This window comes from Columba livia, chromosome 5, assembly GCF_036013475.1.
Source record: "Columba livia isolate bColLiv1 breed racing homer chromosome 5, bColLiv1.pat.W.v2, whole genome shotgun sequence".
In the NCBI taxonomy this organism is placed as follows: Eukaryota; Metazoa; Chordata; class Aves; order Columbiformes; family Columbidae; genus Columba; species Columba livia.
Genome location: NC_088606.1, coordinates 13947237 through 13971713, shown reverse-complemented (window position 1 = coordinate 13971713; position 24477 = coordinate 13947237). Strand labels below are relative to the sequence as shown.

The window sequence follows — 24477 nt, the reverse complement described above, 5'->3', positions numbered from 1 at the left end:
GGGGCCTTTGCGCTAATAATTTCTCCGTCATATTTTTGGATGGACATCACAAGATAACGATTCTCGAGTCTTATAAACTAAATGCCAGAGGACTCCTCAACTTTTGAGAAGGCTTTTTTTTTTATTTGGACAGCATGAAGGCTTCAATGAGGGAAGCGCGGCTGCCTTTCCAGCTGAGAAGCCGTCACAATGTTCACTTCTGCCATCCAGCCTACAAGGGCATTAACCTCCTGCAAAAGAGCAGCCAGGCTATTGGAGGCAGTAACCCCTTACCCCCGGCAATCACAAAATGACAAAGCTCATTTGTCAGAGTTCCTAATCTTGACAAGGAATTTCCATTAAAATTACCTTAATATTTGCCTTGTTTACCAAGTGATGCAAAGTACAAGTCTTATTACTGTAACATGCAATAAAATGCCTGAGTAAAAGTTAAAATTAGAGTACAAGTTTACATAGTGTTACATTTGGGTTTATACCTATGCTACTAGATGTCTTGAAAAAAACTGATGTATTTTGGTGTGAAGTCACATTGGCTAGTATATTCCTTTGTATCACCAGCCCTTGTATAGTCTGAGTAAGAAAAAATTAATTGAATCACTGGATGTGATCAAAGTTAGTGTGGTTTTTTTTTGAAAAGACACGAGCTCTCCTCTGTGATAAGCTGACCATCGGCACCATCTGCTACTCCACTGTAATATATAACAAAAAAAATAATCCTTGTTTTTGTTGGTTTCCTGAGTTTCTAGACACAGAGATGGTTGGATTTCTGTGAAGAATATTTCAAGTACTCACAAGTCCAAGGCAAAGCTGTGGGCAAACCACTGCATCAATAATACTAAATCAGATTTCAATATTCTCAAAAACCTCTTGTGTACTGTTGAAGTAGAGACAGCTCCATTTCTATCTCAGGAACGTAACATACCAAGTGTTGAGATTATACTGGGGCCATCACTCCCCCCCCGCCTGCCAGCTCCCAAAGCACAAAGGGTACTTGAAACAGTTAAAGCCAAAACCAGTTTAAGCTTCCACCTTGTTAACTTTCATTCCTTTGAACATAAAGCCCAAGGGTTTGTTCCTTTTGACCAAACAGTTTTTTGCTCCCCCTTCTCACAGATTCTCCCCTTTTTCCAATGCACTCATTAACATAGGGAGATTTCGTTATGAGCCTTGCTGGATGCTACTTGATGGTTTCAGGCCAATGTGTAGGTGTACCAAAGCACAAACACATACACACACTTTCAGGGCAGAAGCAGGAAGATCTGTCAGTATTTGCCGGTTACTGTCCCTTTCCCAGCTCTGGAAATCCTTTGAAGCAGCAGCCTTGAAGAGAAACTCCTCTCTGTGGAGCTGCTGAGGCTTTAACTGCCCTAAAGCAAAGTAAAATAAAGAATTCAGAATGGAGGATCCTCATGATCTACAGGGAAACAAGAATTCGCTTTTTCCATTGGACATATGCTGCCTAGCCTAACGAGGGAAAGCCAGTTCACTGTACAGGACAGAAGACAAAACCAAAGATTATTTTACTATGTAATAACAATTTATAACTAGAGAGGCATGCTCTGGAATTTTCAAACAGCCCAACTCGTGAAGCACTAGGAATTACATCCAAACTTGTGCTGTTATATGACTTTCCTTGAAAGATCGTCCTACTTTGCAAAACCTAATAGAACGAATCTTAAAATTAAAAAGGTACCACAGGATTGAAACTTATTAAATCTGAATAACATTCTTGCTTATTCTTTATGTCAGCAATTTTTTTTTACTTTCTGCCAATATACACAAGAAAGCACTGTTCCAGACTATTAGGGGATTCATGCAGCGGAAGCAGAGTGGAATGACTCCTCCTGGTGCAATGGAATTTAACTGCACAGTCCCTTTTTCTGTACCTTCTACCTGCAAAAATTGTTCTTAGTTAATGAGACAGCAGTGGCACAACAGACAACTCAAACCATGTCATCAACTACAAACTCAAGGGTCTGAAGGACTAACAACCCACTTCACAAGCAAAGTGAATGTTATCATTTCGCTGAGTACAGAGAAATAATTCTCAACTGACTGCAAACAAGTACATGGCCTATTATCCTGTGGAATCTCCTTTATTGAATAGAGGCAAGACAGTGATGGACTTTTTAACATCCACTTCTTGATCACTCCATTTACAGAATACTTCCTAGCCTACAGAATTCTAAAATACTAATCTTTCCAAGAAAAGAAAGCACTCAGTTTTGACATTTAAATCAATGACCAAGTTTTCTACACCTTTTCCTGCGTTTCACAAAATCAGTTAGTGCTGAATGCAGCCCCACTAGGGGCTGAAGGGATGAAGTGGGAGAGCAAGCAGGGCTGAGACTGAGCATGTTTTGCAATGAGAACAGCCTCCTCAGTCCCACCTGTCCCTGCTCATGTAACAGACACACTAGGTCCATTATCTCCTGTGATAAACCTCCTCACAATATACAAGTGTTCATGTTCTTGGCAGTGCTAGGTTAACAGTTGGAATCGATGATCTTAAAGGTCTTTTCCAACCAAAACAATTCTATGAATCTGTGTTCAGCCTTAGATCGGCAGGTTCTGTCTGCAGTACTTCACTCAGACAGAGTCAGATCGCTACAGCAAAGCGTGTCCTTGCAAAGGTCCATGCCTGCATGCTGGGACCTTTCACTCACCCCTTAGGTTCCTCCTGAGGTACAAGGTTTACCTTGTTCATTTTGTTTAGTGCAGCATACGTGCACTATGTTCATGCACAAATTCATCACAAAACTCTACTATTAATTCAGTGAATTACAAAACAGATAAAATGGTGTGACAGAAAGCCTGCAGTGAACTGCTTTCAAAGGACAGGGACAATATTTCCTACTCACAACCACTCCACATGCAAAGGGTTTCCTAACAAGCATTAATATGATGCAACATGGCCCAAGTGTTGTTACCTGTGAATCCACTACTCCAGTTTACAGATAAATCACACCAGGAGTCACTTGGTGGAAGCTCGGATCACAATCATGGTATAACCAAGGCACCACACTCCACAACCAGCACAGCACGTGGGGCGCGGTCAGCCTTGGAATCTGATTTACCGAAACTATAGTGCACACACATCCCAAACTAAAAACTTATCACTTCCTCTTCAACTCGTATTCAAGCCATAGTAAAAGAAAATAAACTTTGGTTTACTTAGCAACATATCAATCTCCTACTGTGTTGAGTATTAGCATTGGGTCTAACTGAAGAGGATAATCCACTTTGTAATTTAGTTAAATTACTAATTTTAACAAAGATAAGTCCCCTGTATAATTTTGCAGTGCTTAAAGAATACATCCTTTGAGTATTCCATTCTAAGAAACAGCAGCTTGTTATAATATTTTAAATTTATGGAACATTTGTAACTGCTGTTGTATCAGGAAAAATATTAAATCTGCACAATAAGAACAAACTTTATATGAGAAAGTATACTTGTAAGTGCGTGATGATCTCCTGATGTCTGCTGAGGCACTCACTTCCACAAAAGACACAGACATCATCTCAGGGGATAAACTCAACTGCCCCAGAAAGTGCATCTCAGTTATAAAATTTTTTTTAAAAAGCAACTAACAGAAAAGCAAACAAAAAAAGCCTCTCCACTCTATTGGCTGTAAAAACAGATGCTTATCTGCATTCTCCACTAGAAGAGTGGTTGAGAACCTTGTCTTCAAAAAAAATGCTTTAAAAGCCTGTAATACTAACAAGAGAACGTATTATTCCTCCCAAACGTGGCTTAAACTGTGCAGAAACAAATATTGTTTAGCACTGGCATATATGCTTTGAAGTACATCTCTGCTTCTCTAGAGGAAAGAGGGAGTTTAGGCTAGTGTAACAAAATCCAAACTACTCAGAACATAAAATAAATTCAAACCTACTGATTAGGAAATGAATGTCCAAAGAAAAATAACATCTATATCTAAAACGAAAGATGTTTTGTCCTGTCTGTTCTCCTCCAAGTTTAAAATATTCTGTGTGTAAGAAATAGCAGACACCCAAGTGGGACGTGCCTGTATTTTGATCTAGGCCAGCACGGTCCAACTGGCGCCCATCGGCTGAATCTGGACCGCAGGATGCCTCCATATGGCCTGCCACCTTTTCCTTGGAGGAGATAGGGAACAGCTGTTTGAGGAGCAAATGCTGCCCGAACAGCCAAACACCTCCTCCTGTGTCCGGCTGGCTCCAAGCCCAGAGCTGTCGCCGTGTTCCTGTGGAAGGCAAGGAAGGAACGGGGGAAGAAGGCAGCAGACCTCCTACCCACGCAAGGACTTGCGATCTTCATTTGGCTGAGACGGACAGACGCAACCCAGCGATGTCTGTAGCTGCTTCTGTGATGGAGAGGGGCAGCCACGGGAACGGCCCAACGAAGCCCCAGGATCTGCCGTTATTGTCATCACAGCCAGGGGTGGGATATACCAGGAGCAACACAAAAATCAGGAATTTGGCACGTGTTTGCAAAGTCTAAACCACTTTACGGTAGATACACTAAGTAGTACCTACAAGCATACAGTCAATCTTCAGTTTGCTGCCAGCGAAACAGGTTAATACAATATTTTGGCCCTCACAGAGATGAAAAACACAGAAAGACATAAATATATTCCATTATGAAGTGCCTGTTGACTTATTATTGACCAAGCAGAACAACTCAGGCATTGAAATTTGGACAAAGCAAATCTAAACCGCCATACTGTTTTACCTTTGTAACTGCCCACTCAATGGAATTTTAAATCTCTCCTTAAGCTGACACGTATAGCAGACAAGTAAACAAAAGCGAGAGATTTTATAGGGTTTACAACTGTGACATCTTTCTTCCACCCTTTTTTTACAGTGTCACTGACATCGCTTCTGAAAAAAGCCATTTGATTGGCATGCCAATGAGTATAAATCAAGTAGGGGGGAAAACTGAGAACCCACACTTGGTTACATGATCAAAACTGAATTCTGCTTCCAAATACACTTGCTTTTGATTGCATATTAGTTGAACACTTTAGAAGCATTAAAATATTTTCTATTACAACAACTTCAAAATAATAAACAACTTCCAAACGTGAATAGTTTAGAGTGTTTTAAAAGGCAGTATACTTATCTGCATTCAACTCAAACATTATTTAGCACATGAAAGTTAAATGGTTGTATCTTAAAGCCAAGCACAGAGAGACCAGACGTTTGTCTTCACACTGACCTGGAAAATCATATGCTTATTGGAACAGGATAGAAAAGAAACAGTACAGAAAAATATTGTACGAGCAGCATAAGTCTTATTGAAAGTATCATCACAACTTCAAAAATTGGTGTCAAAATTAAGCTAGAGATGTGAAATCTCACCTAATACACCCAATATTGAAGAGGCAAACGTGATACCAGATTTTAAAGATGCTTTAATATTATTTTGAGATCTAGAACCTAATGTGTTAAAATGTCCTAACATGATATTCCAGTACCCAACAGCTAATAGCTGGATTTTAGAATTTCATTCACGCTAAATCAATTAGTCAAATTTTATATGAATAATGAATTAAATTTAGTATCTGATCAAAAGGGATTACAGCCTACAGGAAATTAAGTTCTCTGTCCAATGGTGCAAACAAACAGATCAAAACTCTGAGTAGATTACTGCAAGGTTCGTATTCACAACAGGACTACAATAACACTTTCACAAGCACTGTCCAGATGTCAATACACACTAGTCAGAAAAGTGGTATGAGAGTGTTCCTGTGGAACACTGGATACAAACCAGACTACAGATACCACCTAAAGGTATTAATGACTTCTCTCAAATAGATTCTATTAACAAAAAGAGTGTGATTCATAGAGCAGCTTCTGCCTTCTTGAGTTAAGAGTCGCTTGACAGAAGGCTAAGAAAGTATTTGCAAGTATTTGCTCATTAACTTAGCAAAAAACCCATAAAACTGAGTCAAAGAAAATTAAATTTACTTGCTAAAATGTTACTTTAACAGGTGACTTTCCTTTCTCCATTCAGTTTAATTCCAAAATTCTTACTTATTGACCTCTCTTGTATTGGGGAGTCCAGCACTGGACACAGTGCTCCAGGTGTGTATTCACCAGTGCTGAGTAGAGGGGAAGGATAAGAGTTCTCCTAGGATGTTCTCCAGGATGCCTTTTTTTTTCCTTTCTTTATCTGCAAGGGGACATTGCTGGCTCATGTTCAACTTGGCCCAAAGATATTCATGGGATTATTCCACTCTGGGTGCAGGACTTTGCACTTCTTGTTGAACTTCATCAACTGTCAGCCCATTTCTCCAGCCTGTCAAGATCCCACCGGATGGCATGGGGATTGCAGTGGGACTGACAGGCTTGTCCTTCTTTCTGAGGACAGGAGTGCAATTTGCTTTCCCTCAGTCTGCAGGCACCTCTCCCAGTCGTCATGATCCACTGAAGATCACTGAGTCACCTCACAATAACATCATCCAGCTCCCTCAGCACTTGTGGGTACATCCCATCAGGCAGCTTACAGCAGACGCCCACTACAATGTCACCCATATTGCTTTTGGTTTTCTTTGTTTTGTTTCATTTTTGTTTTGTTTTACATACAACTAGCTCACTGGTGCTCTTCAGAAAAAGGTGCAGTCCCCCAGTGGTCCAGAGACTACAGACTAAATGAGTAAATCGATGCCAAACTGCCACCCTGGACAGTCCTGTAGAACTGAACATTTCTCCAGCGCATGAGAGGCAGCCACATACAGATGCTACTCACAGCTAAAGTGCCGCTGAATGCACACAGCTGGCTGCCACGGCAAAAGCTATTGGCTGGCTGGCAAGCTCTGCAAGTTTCAGACCTACCACTTCAGAGATTTATTATAGAAGTTCACTCAAATGATCATAAAAGTGTCTTTTAGTAAGGCAACTAATAACTTTACTGTACCTGGGGAAAAGATACAACACAGCTTCAGATCCATAGTGTGCAACATGCAAAATAGATTTCTGGCACTTCCACCTTCTTTAAGGGCAACACCTTGTTGTCTTGTTTTTATTTACAAATATTTCTCTGTAGGAGACTTATAAACAGACACCCAGATACAACTAGAAGTCAAGCACAAGACCACTGCATATTCTTTTATAAAAGTTTCAAACTTTGGTTGTATTTTCTTTAGGAATACAATCTCACTGTGAATGTCTGTAAACTATATGGCTCCCTCTTGTGCTTATTACACCACATTTCAGTGTACAAAAAAAATTTAACATGAAGCCATAAATATCTGGGCTCTGTTCACCCTTCAGTAGGCATTGCAATGCCCATAAATGTTCATGGAAGTCACCCACATACCTTCCAAGGGAAAAGAAAACCCTGCAGTTTACAAAACTTCTCTTTGGAACAGACTACGAAAACATCTTGCAAACTACAAGTCTGCTACGATTAAAGTGGGTTTTTTTGACAATTCACTGTATTTTGATAGTGATGCAGAGGCCAAATGTGCTTTTAAAGTACATCTGTAAGAACTTTAAACTATTTTTTAGTTATCAAATTACATATGTTTAGAAAGGTGTCAGCGTGGTTTATAGAGCCTGGCTAACATGCTCAAGGGTTTATTTTTGTCTGTTCAACATCCCACCTGTTTCTGCTTATCGAGCCAGACTACAGTTTAGCTTGCAACAGCTGTGAAATGCATAAATCTGCCCATTCTTCATGTGTATCCAGACTAAGCACTGGAGAAAGAGTTAGAACTGTGGAGTTGTGAGAAAGACACCCTTACAGAAAAGCCGGGGAAATAAGAGACCAGCACTTGTCAAACTGTCTAGAGCTGCACACCTATTAGAAGCCAAATTATTTTAATAACAGTCTAGCAACCCTGTTTGGAAATAAATTGAAGCATTTGAATAAATTATTTGTTAACCCTTTCATCCCCCCAGCTATTAAGAAACATTTTGCAGATTAAAAATGCTGCAAAGGAATTAAAATATTTTGCCTGTACAAAATATTCCCTCTTTCAGTGTCTTCAAATATCAACAAAACACCTTTTTTTCAAGATGCTACTTGTTTTAATTTCTGGCTATCAAGAAAGTAAATACAGTTACAAGACTTTTGTATCACAAAAAGTGTATCTGTAAATTAAAAAAAAAAAATCAGTCTGCATACCTGAAGTGTTATCAAAATCCTGGTCACACAAGTCAGTTTTCATTAAAATGCTTATGCTAAAGCAGTAGTAGTACTGAATGAAATTATGGTATACAAAAATCTAATGTTCTCTTTCATAAAGCTTGCAGATTACACTGCCTTTCATAGGAAAGTGGGTTTGCTTTGCTTTTTTTCATTTATATAATGATTTTTTTCTCTCGCCAACCTCTTCTTCTCTTTTCCATATGCTCATGAATTTCCAAAAATATTACCCTTAGCACCAGTATTTTGTAGGTCAACTTTGTTCATAAAGTGATGAGAGCATGCAAGATGATACTAAAATTCATTTCAGCTCTTCTGAACAATGAAAATGGTACTTTGTTTTAGGGAAGAAAGAGCTGTTTTTTGTTTGTTTTTTTTTTTTTTCAATAAACTTTTATCCTCCACCATTTCTTAAATTACAAGCTCTAGTTTTTAAAAGTGTTAAGCCTTTTCCGTGAGTTTTCATCAAAAGCATTAAGAATAGGTACCCAGTACATTGGCTTGGCACTCCTGGAGCCCCAGCTGAAATGGTATATCTTCCTAATGTGACATTTACCAAATACTAAAGAAACATTCAGCTGAAATTGTGGTTACATGGCTGTGCTGAAGTATAGCACCAAACAACCAGAACACATCTAAAATGTACCTAATATTTATTACTACTCATTCTCCAAAGAACAAGTAAATAAAGCAATGATTCCTATCTGATCTATCTTCATGCTCACATTCAACATGAAACAACAGCTATATTATACAAGAACATAAAACAAACAATAAAAGCATTTGTCAAGAGGGTTAAAAAAATATTCTGGTCTAGATTTCTGACCACAAGTGATGAGACTCTACATTTTAACAATTCATACAAAAGACAACAGTACACTACTAAACACTTCTTGGCTATACAAATATAAAGCTCAAAGAGAAGACTGCCATTTATGTAAATGCTATTTCCACAAAGGTTTCCCATTGCTGCAGACCAAAACAAACTGAATCGGCCTCAACAGTATGAGGCTGAGAAGTCTGCCTCCATCAGCTTCCATAGAATTGCACATGTAAAACAGAAAATATGACAGTGTCAAGTATTAACGGCTTGTTACCATGTACAGCACATCACCATCACGGCGATTCTAAAGACAGTCTGCCCCTAAAGTCTGCTTATGTACATTATTTTCTCTGCTCATACTGTAGCTTTTCTTACTCTTAATAGTCAACAGCATGGACTTGGATGCAGTTTATGAATTATTTTTTGTGAGACATTACTTTGACCACATTAGCTGAAATGCTATGCAAATTATCTTTGATTAGATTTAAGAGATAATAAGAGAAATGGCATGTATCTGCCATCCTCATACAGATTATGTGCCACATGAAACTTTCATAAACAAAAAATGTTTTGTCAAACATTTAAGCTGCTTTTCACATAATGGATATCTCACGCTTCAATTGATGTTACACCACTGCATCCTTCAGATGTGTTTGCATTATTTTAATATCCGTCTACATCTATTCATCAATCAACGAAAAGCAGTTCTGAAATACTGGACACATGGCAGCCAAAATTTGGGTTGTCATTCCAGATCTCATTTCTCTGTAAAATTATATTTCAGGGTTTTTAAAATGAATGCTGTGACCATTAACATCTCACATAACACTACTAGTGCAGGATTAGTGAATGAAAATGATGGAACTAGTCACCGTGATAGTCAAGCTATCCCGATTAAGTACTGCAAGAGCATGATTAGCAGTTAGAAGAACTGGATAATGTTACACTATACTCTGCTAATAAACTCTGAAAGTAGAACTATTTAGAGATAAAAACAATGAAGTGCATCGTATTTGATTTTCACTCACTATTTTCAATGACTTTAGTTTCCAAAACGTATCCCCCTGCACTCCTTATACTTGTTATGACACCGAGTTACAATCATCTGAAGTTCTTTAAACTCTAAACAGCTAAGCAAAATAATATAATGTTTGTCAACTTAAAACAGTTACTAGAAAAGCTTTGGAACCCTGGTCACATTAAAGAAGAACAGAGGGGTTTTTTTTATGTCTCCTGACCTCTTCTATGGCCAAAAAAATGTCTCTAAATCACACAGCTGTGGAAATTCAGTACACAGAGTCATATGCTTTCTTTTTACAGAGATTGTGCCACAAAAACCTTTGCATGTTGAACACTGAGCACTACCTGGACAACACACTCCCATTCACTTAAAACATCAATTATGTCAAGATATCAGAGTAACAGTTCTATCTTATAAACTAATTTTAAATCATTAGTTCAGAACATGATGAAAAGTTCATTCATCTCAAGCCTTCCCATATTCAAATAGTTACCAGATGGGTTTATCCTTGTATTTGAAAGCAATCAAAATAATTATATCAAATAGAATAGAAACCAACAGTTAATCCACAGTCATTGGAAATACAACATATGCAATGGTTTTATGCTATCTCAATTAACAATTATAATTTTACTTTGTATGTATTTTTCAAAGAGCCATGGGTTGTAGATCTCTGCATGTCATCTAGCCCAACTTCCCACAGGCAAACTTTTGGAGTCTGGCTACCAGTAGCAAGTTGAAAACAATAAGTTGATCATCCCTTATCTCCTTTTCCCCAGAAAAAACAAATCCGGCTCCCTCAGTCTCTCCTTGTATGGATAAAGGGCTGAAGCACATCACATCTTAATAGCCCTCCTCTGATATCATTCCAGTTTGTCAACGTGTCTCTTGTACTGGTGGGCTCAGAACTGTGCAGTATTCCAGATGAAGCCTCACCCAACGCCAAGCAAAGGGTAGTAATCATTCCTCTCAACCAACTAAATACATTCTTACATATTCATAAGCCTACTGAACTGTGAAATTTTAACAGCAGTTCAAAAAACAGCAGGAAATTGCTTTAATGATTCAAACCTTTAAGAGCAATACACTTGCTGTATTATTTAGCATCACTGTTTTCACACCTTCCTCAACAATCATCACGAGAACAACATAGACTATACACTACAGTTCAGATGCTTACCTGAATAACTTTGTAGAAATAGGCGTACTGCCGAGCTGTATTTTTATATTGGCTAAAAACATCATGTATGGCCTGAGTTGACTGAAGATACCGCACTTCATCTTCTTCAAAATACAGAGGGGTGTTATATTCACTGGGAAGTGTCTGGATGTAGGGCAGCCAGAACGAGTTGGGGTTGGCTCGCTCACAAAGAAGATGGAATGCCAATGTTATATTGCCCATGGCTTGAAGAATTCGATCTTGAGAATACAGGGATCCTAAATTAACCCCAGAAAGGAGAGGCACTAAGTTAAATTGTCCATGGAAAATATCATCCTAGATTTACATTAAATGAACATGATGAGATAGCATGCAAGAATTTTCAAGAAAATAAAGCTTTTCAGGTTTCTGTCATATTTAGCTGCCTACATTGTATTGGGCTGCAAGTTATTTGATGCAGTGAATGCCTCATGTACAATTGCATGACAAAAAGACATGAAGAAACTAGAACAATACTCCTAGTACCTCAGAACAATACTCCTAGTACCTCTCCAAGTATTACACAAGCGATATGATACATGTTCAAAACAACACACACACATCTAGAAGGTATCTAGTGCATTCAGCCAGAAAGAGAGGAAAATTAAATTATTTCCACTGAGACTTCAAGCTTCTGGGTATTCCAAACCTGACAGTCAGCATGATAAGCAAGTCCTGTTGCAAAGGAGATCAGCTAAAAAAGAAAATCTCCAATTGAATGACTCCATATGTATTCACTTTTTAAGAACTTCCTAAGCTCTTACCTAGTACTGAATTTTTAGCTGACTCAACTGTCATCAACAGTCTTCTAGGAACCCACAGAAACAACTCTTCAGCCTACAGAAAGGAAAACACACATAGAAGGTCAGTAACAGTTTATAAGATATGCCAAGTATCTGAAATATACATCATCTTTAAGTTATAAGTTGTTTTCATTTCTTTAAATAAAAATTATTCTGAATCAAAATTCTTCTTTCTCTTCCACTGCAAACTAAACAAACATGCTACATTTCATACTGTGGTAACCAAATGTTCCAATATGTATTATACAAAGCTTAAACTAAAGACACTTAGATTACAAACTGAAGTGCTTCAGTTTAGACCTGCTAACATGTAGATTGCACACACAACCTCAGAGCTATCATATACTTTATACTGCTATTAATTACGTGATCAAGAGTTTATGCCAGTGGAGGTTTTTTCACATTGCCCATTCTTATCTGAAAAGAATTGTTGAGGATTTTTATAAACCAGTAGTGCTAGCATTATTAACTATATGCTACTAAAGCCCTAAAATGAATATGCTTGTTTTCTAATATTCTTTCTACAACAGCTGATTGTTCTGCACCTGTGTTGTTTCCCACCTGTGAAATGGGAATGGAAAGAGGCAATCTTAAATGCTTACCTTTATCAGTTAGCTAACTGTGTGTGTCTATACTCCTTACCTGATGATCAAAAGATATTCTTTACAATTATCAAGTAATTTTTTTTCATTTTAACTGGAAAATAAGTATTGCGAATACCTCTTTCTGAGGCAAAAAGACCATTGCTTTAAAAGAAGGAACATGAAAAAAGAGAAGAGACTAAGTAGTTAGGAAGCATGGAAGACATGCATCAATGGGGTAGAGAACTCTGGTGATTAGGTGAACCGTATAGGGAACAAAAGTTTTTAAAAAGATTAAAAATTCACAGCACTATCCAGTAGTCATAAAAAATAATACTCAATTTTATGAATTATTTTTTTCTCAAGTACACAGAGTTGAGAGCATTCCAAAACAGTAGTTTAATAAACAGTCAAAAGGGAAAGTCAAGGTGGTGAGTGTTTAAGAGCTTTGCAGCTACATTCCAAACACGATTCTCTAATCTAAGTCATGCTCACCTTTATCTCTCTTGTTGCTTTCAAACCAAACCCCTCCTCTTCAAAGTTAGCTATTTCAAAACCCTCTGTGGATGCTCCATTTTCAGTTGCCCACTTTATCAGTTCAGGGAAATAGTCATCTCTTTTTCCATCAAAGACAACAGACAAACCTATAAACACAATTTATTAAAAAAACAAATGCAGAAATAAGAGGATCTAGAACAAAGAAGTTCAATATAAAAGCACATATAAAAAGCTATCTGCTATCCCACAGCAGTTCTACTTTGAAGTAGCTGAGTCAAAACTGGTCTTTGTTAAGTGTTACTCAATAGTATACAAACGTCATACCCAATTTTCATCAGCTTAAATATTCTGCCAAATTGGCTTACCAGTCATCTTAAAAACACAACCACCTAAACTGAACTGTAATCAAATATGAAGCTTCCCCTCCTCTTTCCCTTTTAAATAAGCTGAGTAAAAATATTTCCCAGCTTAATACTGATGATAAATGCAATCACCACAACACGTTAATATAGACACAAGGAGGAATCGGAGAGGCAAGCTGCAATTTCATTAATTCAGCATTGGAAATGATAAGCAGATCTCACGCTCCTTCTCTTACATACAAGGCAGTTAGCTTTTTCCTGTAGCATATGGACCTACTGATTAAAACAACTAAGGACTGATCATCCTCCTGATATCAGAGCTTGTCCAAATTTCTACACTTTGTGTCTCCAAGAGGCATGTGGTCCACTGGTGAAACTGCAAACCTCATTCATTTCCTCAGCTTTGCCTTTACTGTCATCTGATTTGAACCTCCACATTATATAGTTTCTGGCTACATTCAGCCAGCTCCTTTCATACCTCCTTGCCTCTGTGTCCTCTTCAACACGAACCTTAGTGTCAGATCACATTAAAAGGGTCCAAACACCCATGAAATCCTCAGGCCATTTTATGAATGACAAAACGTCATCAGCAAGGTTACATCCAAAGATATTTTGGTTAAGCACAGGTGATAAATACATCTTTAGATTAAAAGCAATTTAACGCGGTAGTATCAGTGCATTCGAAATGTTCCTCCTCCACGAAATCACACATTCCAAGCCCCAGAACCAATCTGATCTGCAGTTAACATAAAAGTGCAAGTAGAATCTAAAACGATATCTTTGGATGATGCAGTAGAAAAACTCAATACTGATAAAGCATGTTTCTGAATGCAATGAGAATGTGGTACAGTGTTTCTGTTGTTTTATTTGTTTTAAATAAAAAGCTGTTTTTTCTTCTTTATTTCATACTTCCTTCAGCATGCTATTTTCTGTGGAATATATTCAGAGCTAAGGCCTCACAAATCTACTAGTTGCACAGCTTCTACAGAACTTGATAGGTGTTTATACTGTCCAGGACTTTGCTCTTGATTTCCAACACTGACTACTGTATAAGGCTACTGGAAGCTTTAAGCATCCAGCTTGGATTTGGAACCATTCTGTAAGCATCTCCAAAATTCTACCTGTGTTCCTCATATATGATGTGGTCCAATAGTTCCCACATTTTTCCAAACTAAAGAGAAGGGCAGTTCCTTTAAATTACAAGCACTATTGGGGAACAATTTATTTCTATACTGAATAAAATACAGTTATACTGATGAAAATCTACATCAAAAAATTAGTTTTATTTAAATTTTTGCTAATGAGTCAAACAAGGAAAAATTTCAGAAAGTAAAAATATTCAGTTTTCAAATTAAGAGTTCTCTGTTATCCAGATCACTTTAGTTCACGTTCTGCAATCCAGTGTTCTATTCAAGAAAAGTGCAGTGTAAGACACATTAGGCAATACACCTCAGAGCTCCCAATAGCAATTTATTTATTAATTGTTTAAAGCCTTTGTTAACCTAGAGAACTGGGTAGTATAAATTACTAAGTTCCACTGAAAAATAATTTTGGAAGACACTCACTATGCATGTAAAAATGTTACATTAAAATACATTTGTATGTCAACAGTGCTGTGGTTAGTAGGTTCTGCATCTTTCAAATAAAAAAATATGCTCTATTAACATAATACTGTTATACTAATTCTGCCACCTCTGCCAGCAGCCATTCTGCTCATGGATGGTTCGATCTTTCTGGTGCAGAATACAGATACAGCGAACAGGCCAACCCCAACGCTAACTCTGAGTTATGCTTTACCATAACACATGTATTACATCATAAAAACCTGGACATGTACCGTAAATTTACAGAAGTCACAGGACAGCAAAACAATGAATCAAGTTCATCTCTGTACAGCTATGGGAGGCAGTCACTCAAACAGTATCATTTATTCTTCCACATGTTCTCTGTCAACGACTGATATTCAGAGGTTTAAAAGTCCTTTCATGAAGTAAGATGTTTATGCATTAGTCAAGATATATTAAAAACAGGAGTGAAAAGGACATTTCAAGCCTCTAAGTACTTTATCAAACAACTACATGAACCACTCAAGCTCCATTTTAAATGCAGTCTGTTTTTTGGTTTTGCCATCACTTTATAAATACCAGAGAAGAAAGAATTGTTTCAGGGCCTTTTCAGTATGTCTAGCCCAAATGTATTTATTCCAAGTTTAAAAAGTTACTTCGCAGTCATAAAGTTAATTTTGCTAAAATTACATGAAAAGCATTTATTAGAGCATACCTTGAAATAAAACTACTATGAAAATAAAGCATCATCAACAGTGAGTTGCTGCACAATACACTGGAAGAAAACTGTTCTAGCTTGAAAAATAAACATACCTTAAACTTACAAAAATTGGCAACAGAACTTTGCATTAACTGTGGTACCATAAGCATTTCTTTATTTTAATTATGAACTTGATTTATAGCAGATAGATTTATTAGCTGAGGTATTTATTTTGTGCATTTACATATTTTTATTCTGTCATAATTTAATGTTACGATGTTGAATTGCTGAAACTGTTTCCAGGTCCAGTAAAGTGTTCTTGTTAAAATAAAATAGCTAAAAAATTAAATTCTAAATGTTCAGATTTATAGAGGCAGAGGGGTGGACTGTACAATCAGGAATCAAAAAGGCCTATTACTCTCAAGGGACTTTTCTAGTCCTTCAGATTATCATTTCACTGAAGTTCCTTTTTCTACTTATCAGAGAGAATTATCGCAGAATCTTCTATCTGTCACATTTACTCAGAATTCTAAGTATTTTAGTGGTTAATGCCAGCGGTCATGCCCACAAGAACATTTCAGAAACACCTGTAAGTGCAAAAAAGCAACTGCATGTCAGAGAATTAAGACTTTTTTCACAAAGTAATAGGGTTGCATAATATATAGATAATAATGAAAAAATATTCCTCTTAGCTGCCAACAGACAATTCTTTAGGGAAATCAATACTCTAAGCCACCCTTATCTCACAGTCTTTCACATTTACCTTTTTGCTTTTTGCGAATTTTCTCAACAAGCGAACGAATCTGTACATATTCTTCCCATTCCTTACCAGGACCTGGAGTAGGACTGCTGCATTCTGTAAATAAAAAACACTACATGAAAATGTTTTCTTTAATAAAGCATGTATGTATTTTATCATCAGAGAAAAGGTCATGGTTTCACAACAACTTTAACTGAACCTTAGTACTACTTGTCTTTCAAATATGTTTACATGGTAAACACAATAATCTCCATTGTTATAAACATCCTATTCTTTGACGTGACTTTTGGAACTTTTACAGTATAGCTTACCTCAAGTTATTTTATTTTTTAATAGTCTTTCAGATATAAAAAATAATAAATCTTTTAAAATCTAGAAAGAAAAAAAGGTAAACAACCAGATCATTAAGTAGGTAGTCTCTCAGATAAGACAAACAAACAAACTATCTGTTTTCAATTATCCAAGCAAAACACACTGTTTACATTAGCATGCTTGCCATCATTCTTGCTGTAATGAAAGCAGATGATAATAGCAAAAAGCTTACTTTAAGTAATTGAGAAATTTGCTGGTACGTACATTTGACCTGCCCAGTCAACACTGTTTTCATAGACGCACGTGTACTGGATGGACAAGCACAGGAACACTTACCCAAGCTTTAGGTTTAGATTATATCCACAGTGTCTCTGCCAATATTCTAAATGCCAGTGTGTGGATTTCTTGATCTAAGCTGCATAAATCCAAGTGGACAGCTGAAGATAACCTTGCTCAACTGATTTGAAAAATCTTTGCATTGAATAAAATATGGAAGCTTGACAAAAAAGAACAGCTGATACTTGCCTTTGCCTAGAAAATTAGATCTAAGTTTTATTTTTGGTAGGAAAGCAGAGGACAGCTGTAGCATAAGCATCAAACTGCTCTGCCAACCCCTTGTCTCCTCTCTGTGCACAATGCTAAAGAAAAACTCTGATTTTTCTAAGGTAACAGATGTGTGCAAGATATGAAAATTTGAACTTTTGTTTCAACAAGAAGTGTAGCTCACAACAGTTACTAATCGCAGCAGAATGAACAGTACTTGAGCATCATCATATGAAATCATTCTCTGCTTTTCAAATTTACTAGAAATAATGGATGAGTTCCAAGTTCCCCCACAAGTGAAACAACCTTTGGTCTACACACAAGAACTAAGCATGACAAAAAGTTTCCAAACAACAACAATTTTATTTAAGTAACAAAATTATCAGCGCAGTTGAACTGAGCTGTATTGCTGCTTTGCACAGTTAATTTCTCTGTTCTGGTATCAGTTCAAAGTACTGTTCAAAGGAGCAACAGAAACAGTGCAATTCTTGAGGTTTACAAGAAAACCATTTTTGAGAAAGCTGCAATGTCAAGTTACCTAGAGCTGGGGTTTTTTAACCTAATCTCCCTCAGTATTTATACTTTTGTTGAAATGTAAAGTCAAAAGCTGCCAGGAATATTGTATGTATTGGACATATAAATAAGCCAATAACAGTATATACTAACAGAAACAGATACTCTGACATACTTACTGTACTATACTATGTTAAGCAGGCTGAAATAGCAAGCTTGGCCACTTGCAGGAAATGAATAGAATGCACTGACTTCAATAAGAGAGAGTTTTTGAGTGGTCTGCACACCACCCCTTTTCCCAGAGAGGCATAAAACCAAAACTTACTTTGCAATAACTCACTAATCAGATTCAGCATTTCCTTTGGAGATACTGTTGCTGTGGCTCCTGTACCTGACTTCTGAGTTTTCACTCGGCTCTTCTTCCCCATCTTCCAGCTAAAACAGATTAAGAAGCAAACTGTCACTAGGAAACAAAGTACAATAGTGATGAATGGACAAGATCTTCTCTTATTTGTCACTTAAAAAAAAGAGCATGAGGAATTTTCTAGCATATATATATATATATCTGCACAAGTATTATTTGCATGGTCTGAATGTGAGACAACAATACAGTGCAATCTGAAGCAATATGTCATGTAGTTGCACATTAATTACCTCAAGGTACTTAGAAACTAGAAATCTTCAACAGAAAATTCTCTCTGTATGTATAAATGGGATCCTTTTTTCCTTGGTCAGTGTAGCTAGCTTACCCAAAATGAAATGTTTCCTCCCATACTCTATCAAAAAGTTTTGTTCTTTGGCAACCGGTATTAATACTGGAATGTATCAACCAGCGGCTGAAAAGCTGCTTCTCCACACTAACCAAGGCTGAAGCAATTGCAATCCATATGTGAAATATATAGGTCAGATCTTTTAAACACAAATCTTGTATGTTAAAAAACTTGTAGTGGGAAAGGTACATAATCTGGCTGCTTCCATTTTTTGTTAAGATTAGCTTGAACAGGAAACTGCCAAGCCCAAGGTTTGTTTGAAATACTAACTTTGAATGATCAGGAAGCAAATTAAGGTTAACAGTGTTAACTTATTAACTCAAAATTAAAGAAGCTAAAAACTGACTGAAAAGACACCAGCTCATGACAAAAGGGAAAATATCTAAGGCAAAACTATAAAGAGTTTTCAAAAAGGAAGACAAGAGAACAAAATTCTTTCATCATTTGATACTAAACACAGTGCAAGGAACAAGACTATCCCTGACTACATGGAGGCTGAAATCCTGGGGCATAATCCCCCCAGCTCTGATTTTAGTTCCCTCTAGAAGACATCAGAGACTTATACAACCCATCTGCACTGCTTAATTTTATCAGTCCCCGTTGATTTACATAATTTACTTTCCCAATACAGCTTCTACCAGGGAAAGTCCTCATGTGCAGGCTGGTAAGGAGACACCCCAGAGATTCGACATCATCACACTGGCTGGTTACAGCCCTTGAAGTTTGTAAACTAACACTGGACATCCTCTTGAAAAACACTGCTCCACCACAAGCAATTACTTTTGATATGAGACTCAATAATGCTTTTCAGCTCATAGGAAGCAGAGAGTAATGCTCATTATGAGATCCATGTTGCATTTGTAACAGTACAAATGGGAAATAGGAAAAATACAAGTGGCCAATCTGCCGCAATACAGTGTAAGACAACGCAATAGAAAAACAATATCAACAAAAAAAAAGAACTTATGAAAGTTTATTTTCATGGTCTTCCCATTATATTCTTTTTCCTTCCCTCCCCCTTTCTTTTTTCGCCTAGTAATGTGCTCATATCTATACAAACATAAACAGAGCTCTTGGTACAGGAGGCCATCTTCAAAAAGACTTTATTTGCACACCATCTATTCACTTGAGTGTTCCTCTTTCCCGTATGCCACCCTGTTACATTTTAGATGCTTCTGCTCTTAAGAGAAATCAAGTCTGATGGGTCTGTAATGGATCTGACAGCAGGTTTGGGGACAGAATCCAAAATCTTCAGGGCAAGAACAATAGAGTTCTGTGCTGATTCATACAAATGTTTTCCTGCATTCCCTGTAAGCACAGTCCACTGCTTCTTTAGAATCATCAGAAAATTAGTCACACAGTGCATTCCATGTTACAAGTTATAAATTATGATGACATATCGTTTATATCAATCAAGAGGCTAATAAATATTAAGATACATAAGTTGAACAACTGAAATGATTTTGAAGGACCTTGGCTTCTCATTTCTAAGAACGAAGTATGTTTATTGAACAATAATCTGATGAAAAGCAGTTTAAGTAAATCTTCTGTATACACAACTACCAAAATACTGCAGGTTTGTTGTTTTTTTTTTAAAAAAAGTTGTATTTAGAGGAAAAATCTGCTTGGAACATAAATATCCATTGGTAGATTTTATACGAAAAAACCCAAAGACAACTATGCACATATGGAGACATGAAAAGTGCCACCATGCAATCAGAACAATGATACACCAATACATGAAGCTACGTGAAGTACAGGGTCTGCACTACATTTTGATTTTTTTCACATATGAAACATGTTAGCAGTGAGAATCTATTTTGCAGTGAAAGCATCACCAAGAGTTATGTCTAATGATAAAGATGATTTTAGAATATGTGAATTTAAGTTTCCCAAACATGACGAAAAGAAAAATTTGAACAATGCTAAGTATTCACTTTACTATTGTAGGTAAATACTGTTTGAAAAAATAACCTCTAGCTGAAATCTACTCTATGCAAGTAAGGAATTCAAGACTTACAGCAGATCTGTTTCAGTTCCTACTGCTCAGATAACACACAGCAAAGATGTCATAGGAAAAAACAAGTTCAGTGAACACAACTCATTAGTCTGATGGCACCATAATCTAAAATGCATTTTTTCAGTCGGATGCTATAAGTATACGAACAGGAAATAAACTCTGTAAGTATCTTAGCCCTCTCCTTTGATGCGTGTGTCTTGTCTAAACTATTGCTTCTTCGTCACCAGAATTTCTAAAGAGAAAACATTCTGCATGCATGATTAAATCAGCAAGTCTATCTCACACAAAAGAAGCAAAACCAGCAGACTGATATCTTGAGATATCTTGTTATGGAAGTATTTCCTTTTAAGGAATCATCTATCTGAATCAAAACTGTACTTTTTATCTAATTCCCAATCAGAAAAATAGGTCTCCACTTTCTACATTACTTATCTCCATTTACTGCTCAGTTACACGACACAGATGTAACTATTTGAAATGTAATGCATCTGACATGTATTGTTTAGAAAAATATGTAATTTGAAAGGAATTGCTGCTATACATGGTTGTCCAGAAAACATACTCCAAATACCAATCTAGTAGAGTAGCCTACAAACAAACAAACAAACAAACAAACCCACAAGCACATAATGTATTTTATATAATATATGATATAAAAATAGATTATGAAAGTTTTTTCAAAATTTCTGAAAACTAACACACAACATAGAATCCAATTTCACACTTGGCAAAAAACAGTTTAGTTGAGCAATGTTCTCCACCACATTTAACCAATAAATTATGAGATATACTGATAACATGAGGCCCCATATGGAGAAAGTAAGTGCGGCTCCTTTGTGAAACTACATTTTGTAATTAAAATTCCATTACTAAAATTACAGTTCATGAAACAGATTTTAGAGTTAGATTTTAATTCTATAGAAGTCCCTGAAATTAAAAAAAAAAAGTAAATTCAGAAAAAACAGTATTTTAAAATTTGAAATAAAATTTCAGATGTTAAGCTTTTTTTTTTGTGCGTGAGTTACTAAAACTATTGCTTAGAAAGAAATGAAGTACGAGCCTGCTTCTCACAGCAATGAAAGAAAAGGCTGTTTGCCAGCACATGCATGACAACAGAAGCAATATAAAATATAGCTGCACGACATGTGGAGAAAAACAAAACAAAAAATCCTTCAGGACTGTGACAAACTGCAGACTTCATAAATATCTGAAGGAACAGCAATATACATTTCAGTGGAAAAATGGGGTAGGCTTTTTTTCCCCCCCTACAAGGTTGCTTTTCCAGTTGTCTTCTGGTGAATATTTTTTAAGTACTATGTCATGTTTCCTTTCAAATGAATGTTGTTGAAAATTCCTGAAAGCATTCTGCAAATAGAGAGTACGCTGACAGCAATGATGAATAAACTTGGTAACACACAACACAGCCACATTTCCAAATATAGTGTATCAGCTTGGCAAAAAGAATCATGCCAAAACTGGCAGGGAGGAGTGCAAACGATCCATCTCCCTGCCTCTAATACTGCTATCAAAGAGTAGTTGTGTTGTGTCAGACTTTGAACTTGTTTCCGCATCACACACAAATAATATTTTAACAAGCTGTAAAATATGCTCCCCTTGACTTACAGCTTTAAGGAGTGAGCGTGTTCACCTAATAGCTTTAGAAGGTAACCATAAGAAGTCTGTACAAAAATCACCAAAGAAGTACTACACAATTGCTACCAAGTGGTTTTGTGGGGTTTTTTTTCCTTTTTTCTTTTTTTTTTTTTTTTTTTTTTAAAGGAAAACATGACTGCTTAAATGTTTTATTTAAGAAAGCTATTACTTATGGTACTGGAGAACTTGACCACATCACAGGACCACATTTCCACACGGAAGCAATGCCAAGCTCAAATGATACCTCAGAAAAAAAAAATACATTTAATAATTAATAAACCCCCCCAAGTTTTCACATTCACATGATCACCAAGAAGTCCAATGCAGCACCACACAGAGCTGCAGTTAAGTTTGACAGAAAAAAAGTCCATCATAAGGAACTATAAAGATACCCGCTTCTCAGTCATTGGGTAAAAACATAAACTTGCAACCTTTGTTACAACACCATGAATATAAACCATTGTGATAAGCAAACACCATATACATTTTTAAATACTTAAGTGTGTTAGATTTAAAGAATTTATCCTACATGATGCAGAATATATGAGGTCTGATGTCTTCTGGGTGTGCATCTCCCTTTCTTACACACACCTTTTCCAGTGCTCCCAGAATCCCTGCAGTGCTCTCGGCTACTCTCATCTCTTCCAGGACTCCACATTGCTTTCAGTTCCTTCCCCACACGACCTTACTAACCAGATAGCAGCATCTTTTACAAGTTTCCATATATCTGCACACGTTGGGCAAGAATATTAGCACTCGTACTGCCTAACAAACAGGCCAAGCAGAGAAACTTCTCAACACAGCTTCTCCTCTAGCAAGCAGACCAGCTTACATCTGAGTTCTTCCACTCCGTCAAGTTTGATTGAAAACATCCAATAAGTTGATGGATAAAGCAGAAAGACCAGCAGACAAAACTGACATGATCCCATAAGCCTTATTTGCTTCAGCTATAACCTTTTACTTTACAGAGTAGTAAACCAGCTACACAAAAATTTGCTGAGCTTTTACAGTAACCAAGTTAGGAATTCCCACAGCAAGAGTCATCTGTTTAAGTTCAACTTTGTTTCAAGGACTCAGTAGAATTCCAATGCAGTATCTTAACATTGTATCTTCTTCAATTCGTATCCTTGTAGATGCTAATCACATTCTGTTCTCATTACATAATAGCTCCCACCCCACGCATCTTCTTGGCATACACTAGCACAGAAGGTGAGGGGTACAGATCTAGAATCAGTATTAGGAGGACAGATACGGGTTGACAAGGGCAGACAAGGAGAAGACAAGGGAATTCTCAGGCCATGCAAGGAGCACAGAGAGGTGACTATAGTAGGTGGCTGTGGGATATGTTCCTTGGCTGAATCAAGAGAGAGGACAGATGAGTAGGATGTACACAAGCCAGGCTTTCAATTTTTTATAGTTAGATTGCCTAGACTAAGTCATTTTCCCCTCTACTTCAGAGAGGGAAGTGTATCATCCCTTCTATCAACATATGCTGAGCAGCCAGGGTCTTCAGGGACAAGCTTAATGCTTAGAGGCAGTTGACAGGAGTTCTCCAATTTGTATGTAGGAGAACACAACTTTACACTTGATATGACCAGGTTTACAGGGAATGTGATCCTTTGCTTCCACTGAGGAAGTTTCTTTTTTCTCCTAAACTTGAATCTTATGACCGTGGGTAAAAAGATAAATACATTTTATAGCAAATAGAAAACATGAAAGTAAGAAGTGTAAGAACAGTGTGGGTGGAGGAAGAGATCTGTGATCTTTAAGAAAAATCCAACTTATACATTTACAATGAACACTATGTTTGCTTGTGAAAACCACCTACATCATGTCACTTGGAAACCACGTTAACACTCTCATCACTCCTAAGGCATTAATCTAGACGTTCCCATTAAATAAATGACTAATTGGTTACTTATTCAATCCCTTTCCCCCCAGCTCTCAAACTCTCACCTTTGCTGTACTCCACCCCTTCTGTTCTTGCTGTTAATTCTCCTCTCCCATCACTGTCTTTTCCTTTTTCTTCCATTTCTTCATTTCCTCTGTAAAGTTGCCCCCACAGGTCTATTAAATGCAATGTCATTGCAGTTCATTGTGTTTGTGTACTTTCACTCTCTATCATGTTCCTTTTCTTCTTCTTAAGTTGTAACCTCTTTTGGAAGTGGGACTTCCCATGATTATAGAGTTCTTACAACAAGGCAGCCTTTTTTTTTTTTAA

The 24477-nt window shown here is 37.0% G+C and overlaps 1 protein-coding gene across 1 annotated transcript in view; it reads right to left on the bottom strand.

Annotated features, from left to right (window-relative positions):
- Positions 1 to 24477, bottom strand: part of SETD3 (SET domain containing 3, actin N3(tau)-histidine methyltransferase) — a 57346-nt gene that overhangs the window by 19023 nt on the left and 13846 nt on the right. The window contains exons 2-6 of the mRNA XM_065063524.1: positions 18139 to 18248; positions 16449 to 16541; positions 13056 to 13204; positions 11941 to 12013; positions 11159 to 11415 (exon numbers count right to left, since the gene is read on the bottom strand). Of these exons, the coding sequence (XP_064919596.1) occupies positions 11159 to 11415; positions 11941 to 12013; positions 13056 to 13204; positions 16449 to 16541; positions 18139 to 18241 (675 nt within the window). The 5' untranslated portion in view covers positions 18242 to 18248. The remainder of the gene's footprint in view (positions 1 to 11158; positions 11416 to 11940; positions 12014 to 13055; positions 13205 to 16448; positions 16542 to 18138; positions 18249 to 24477) is intronic.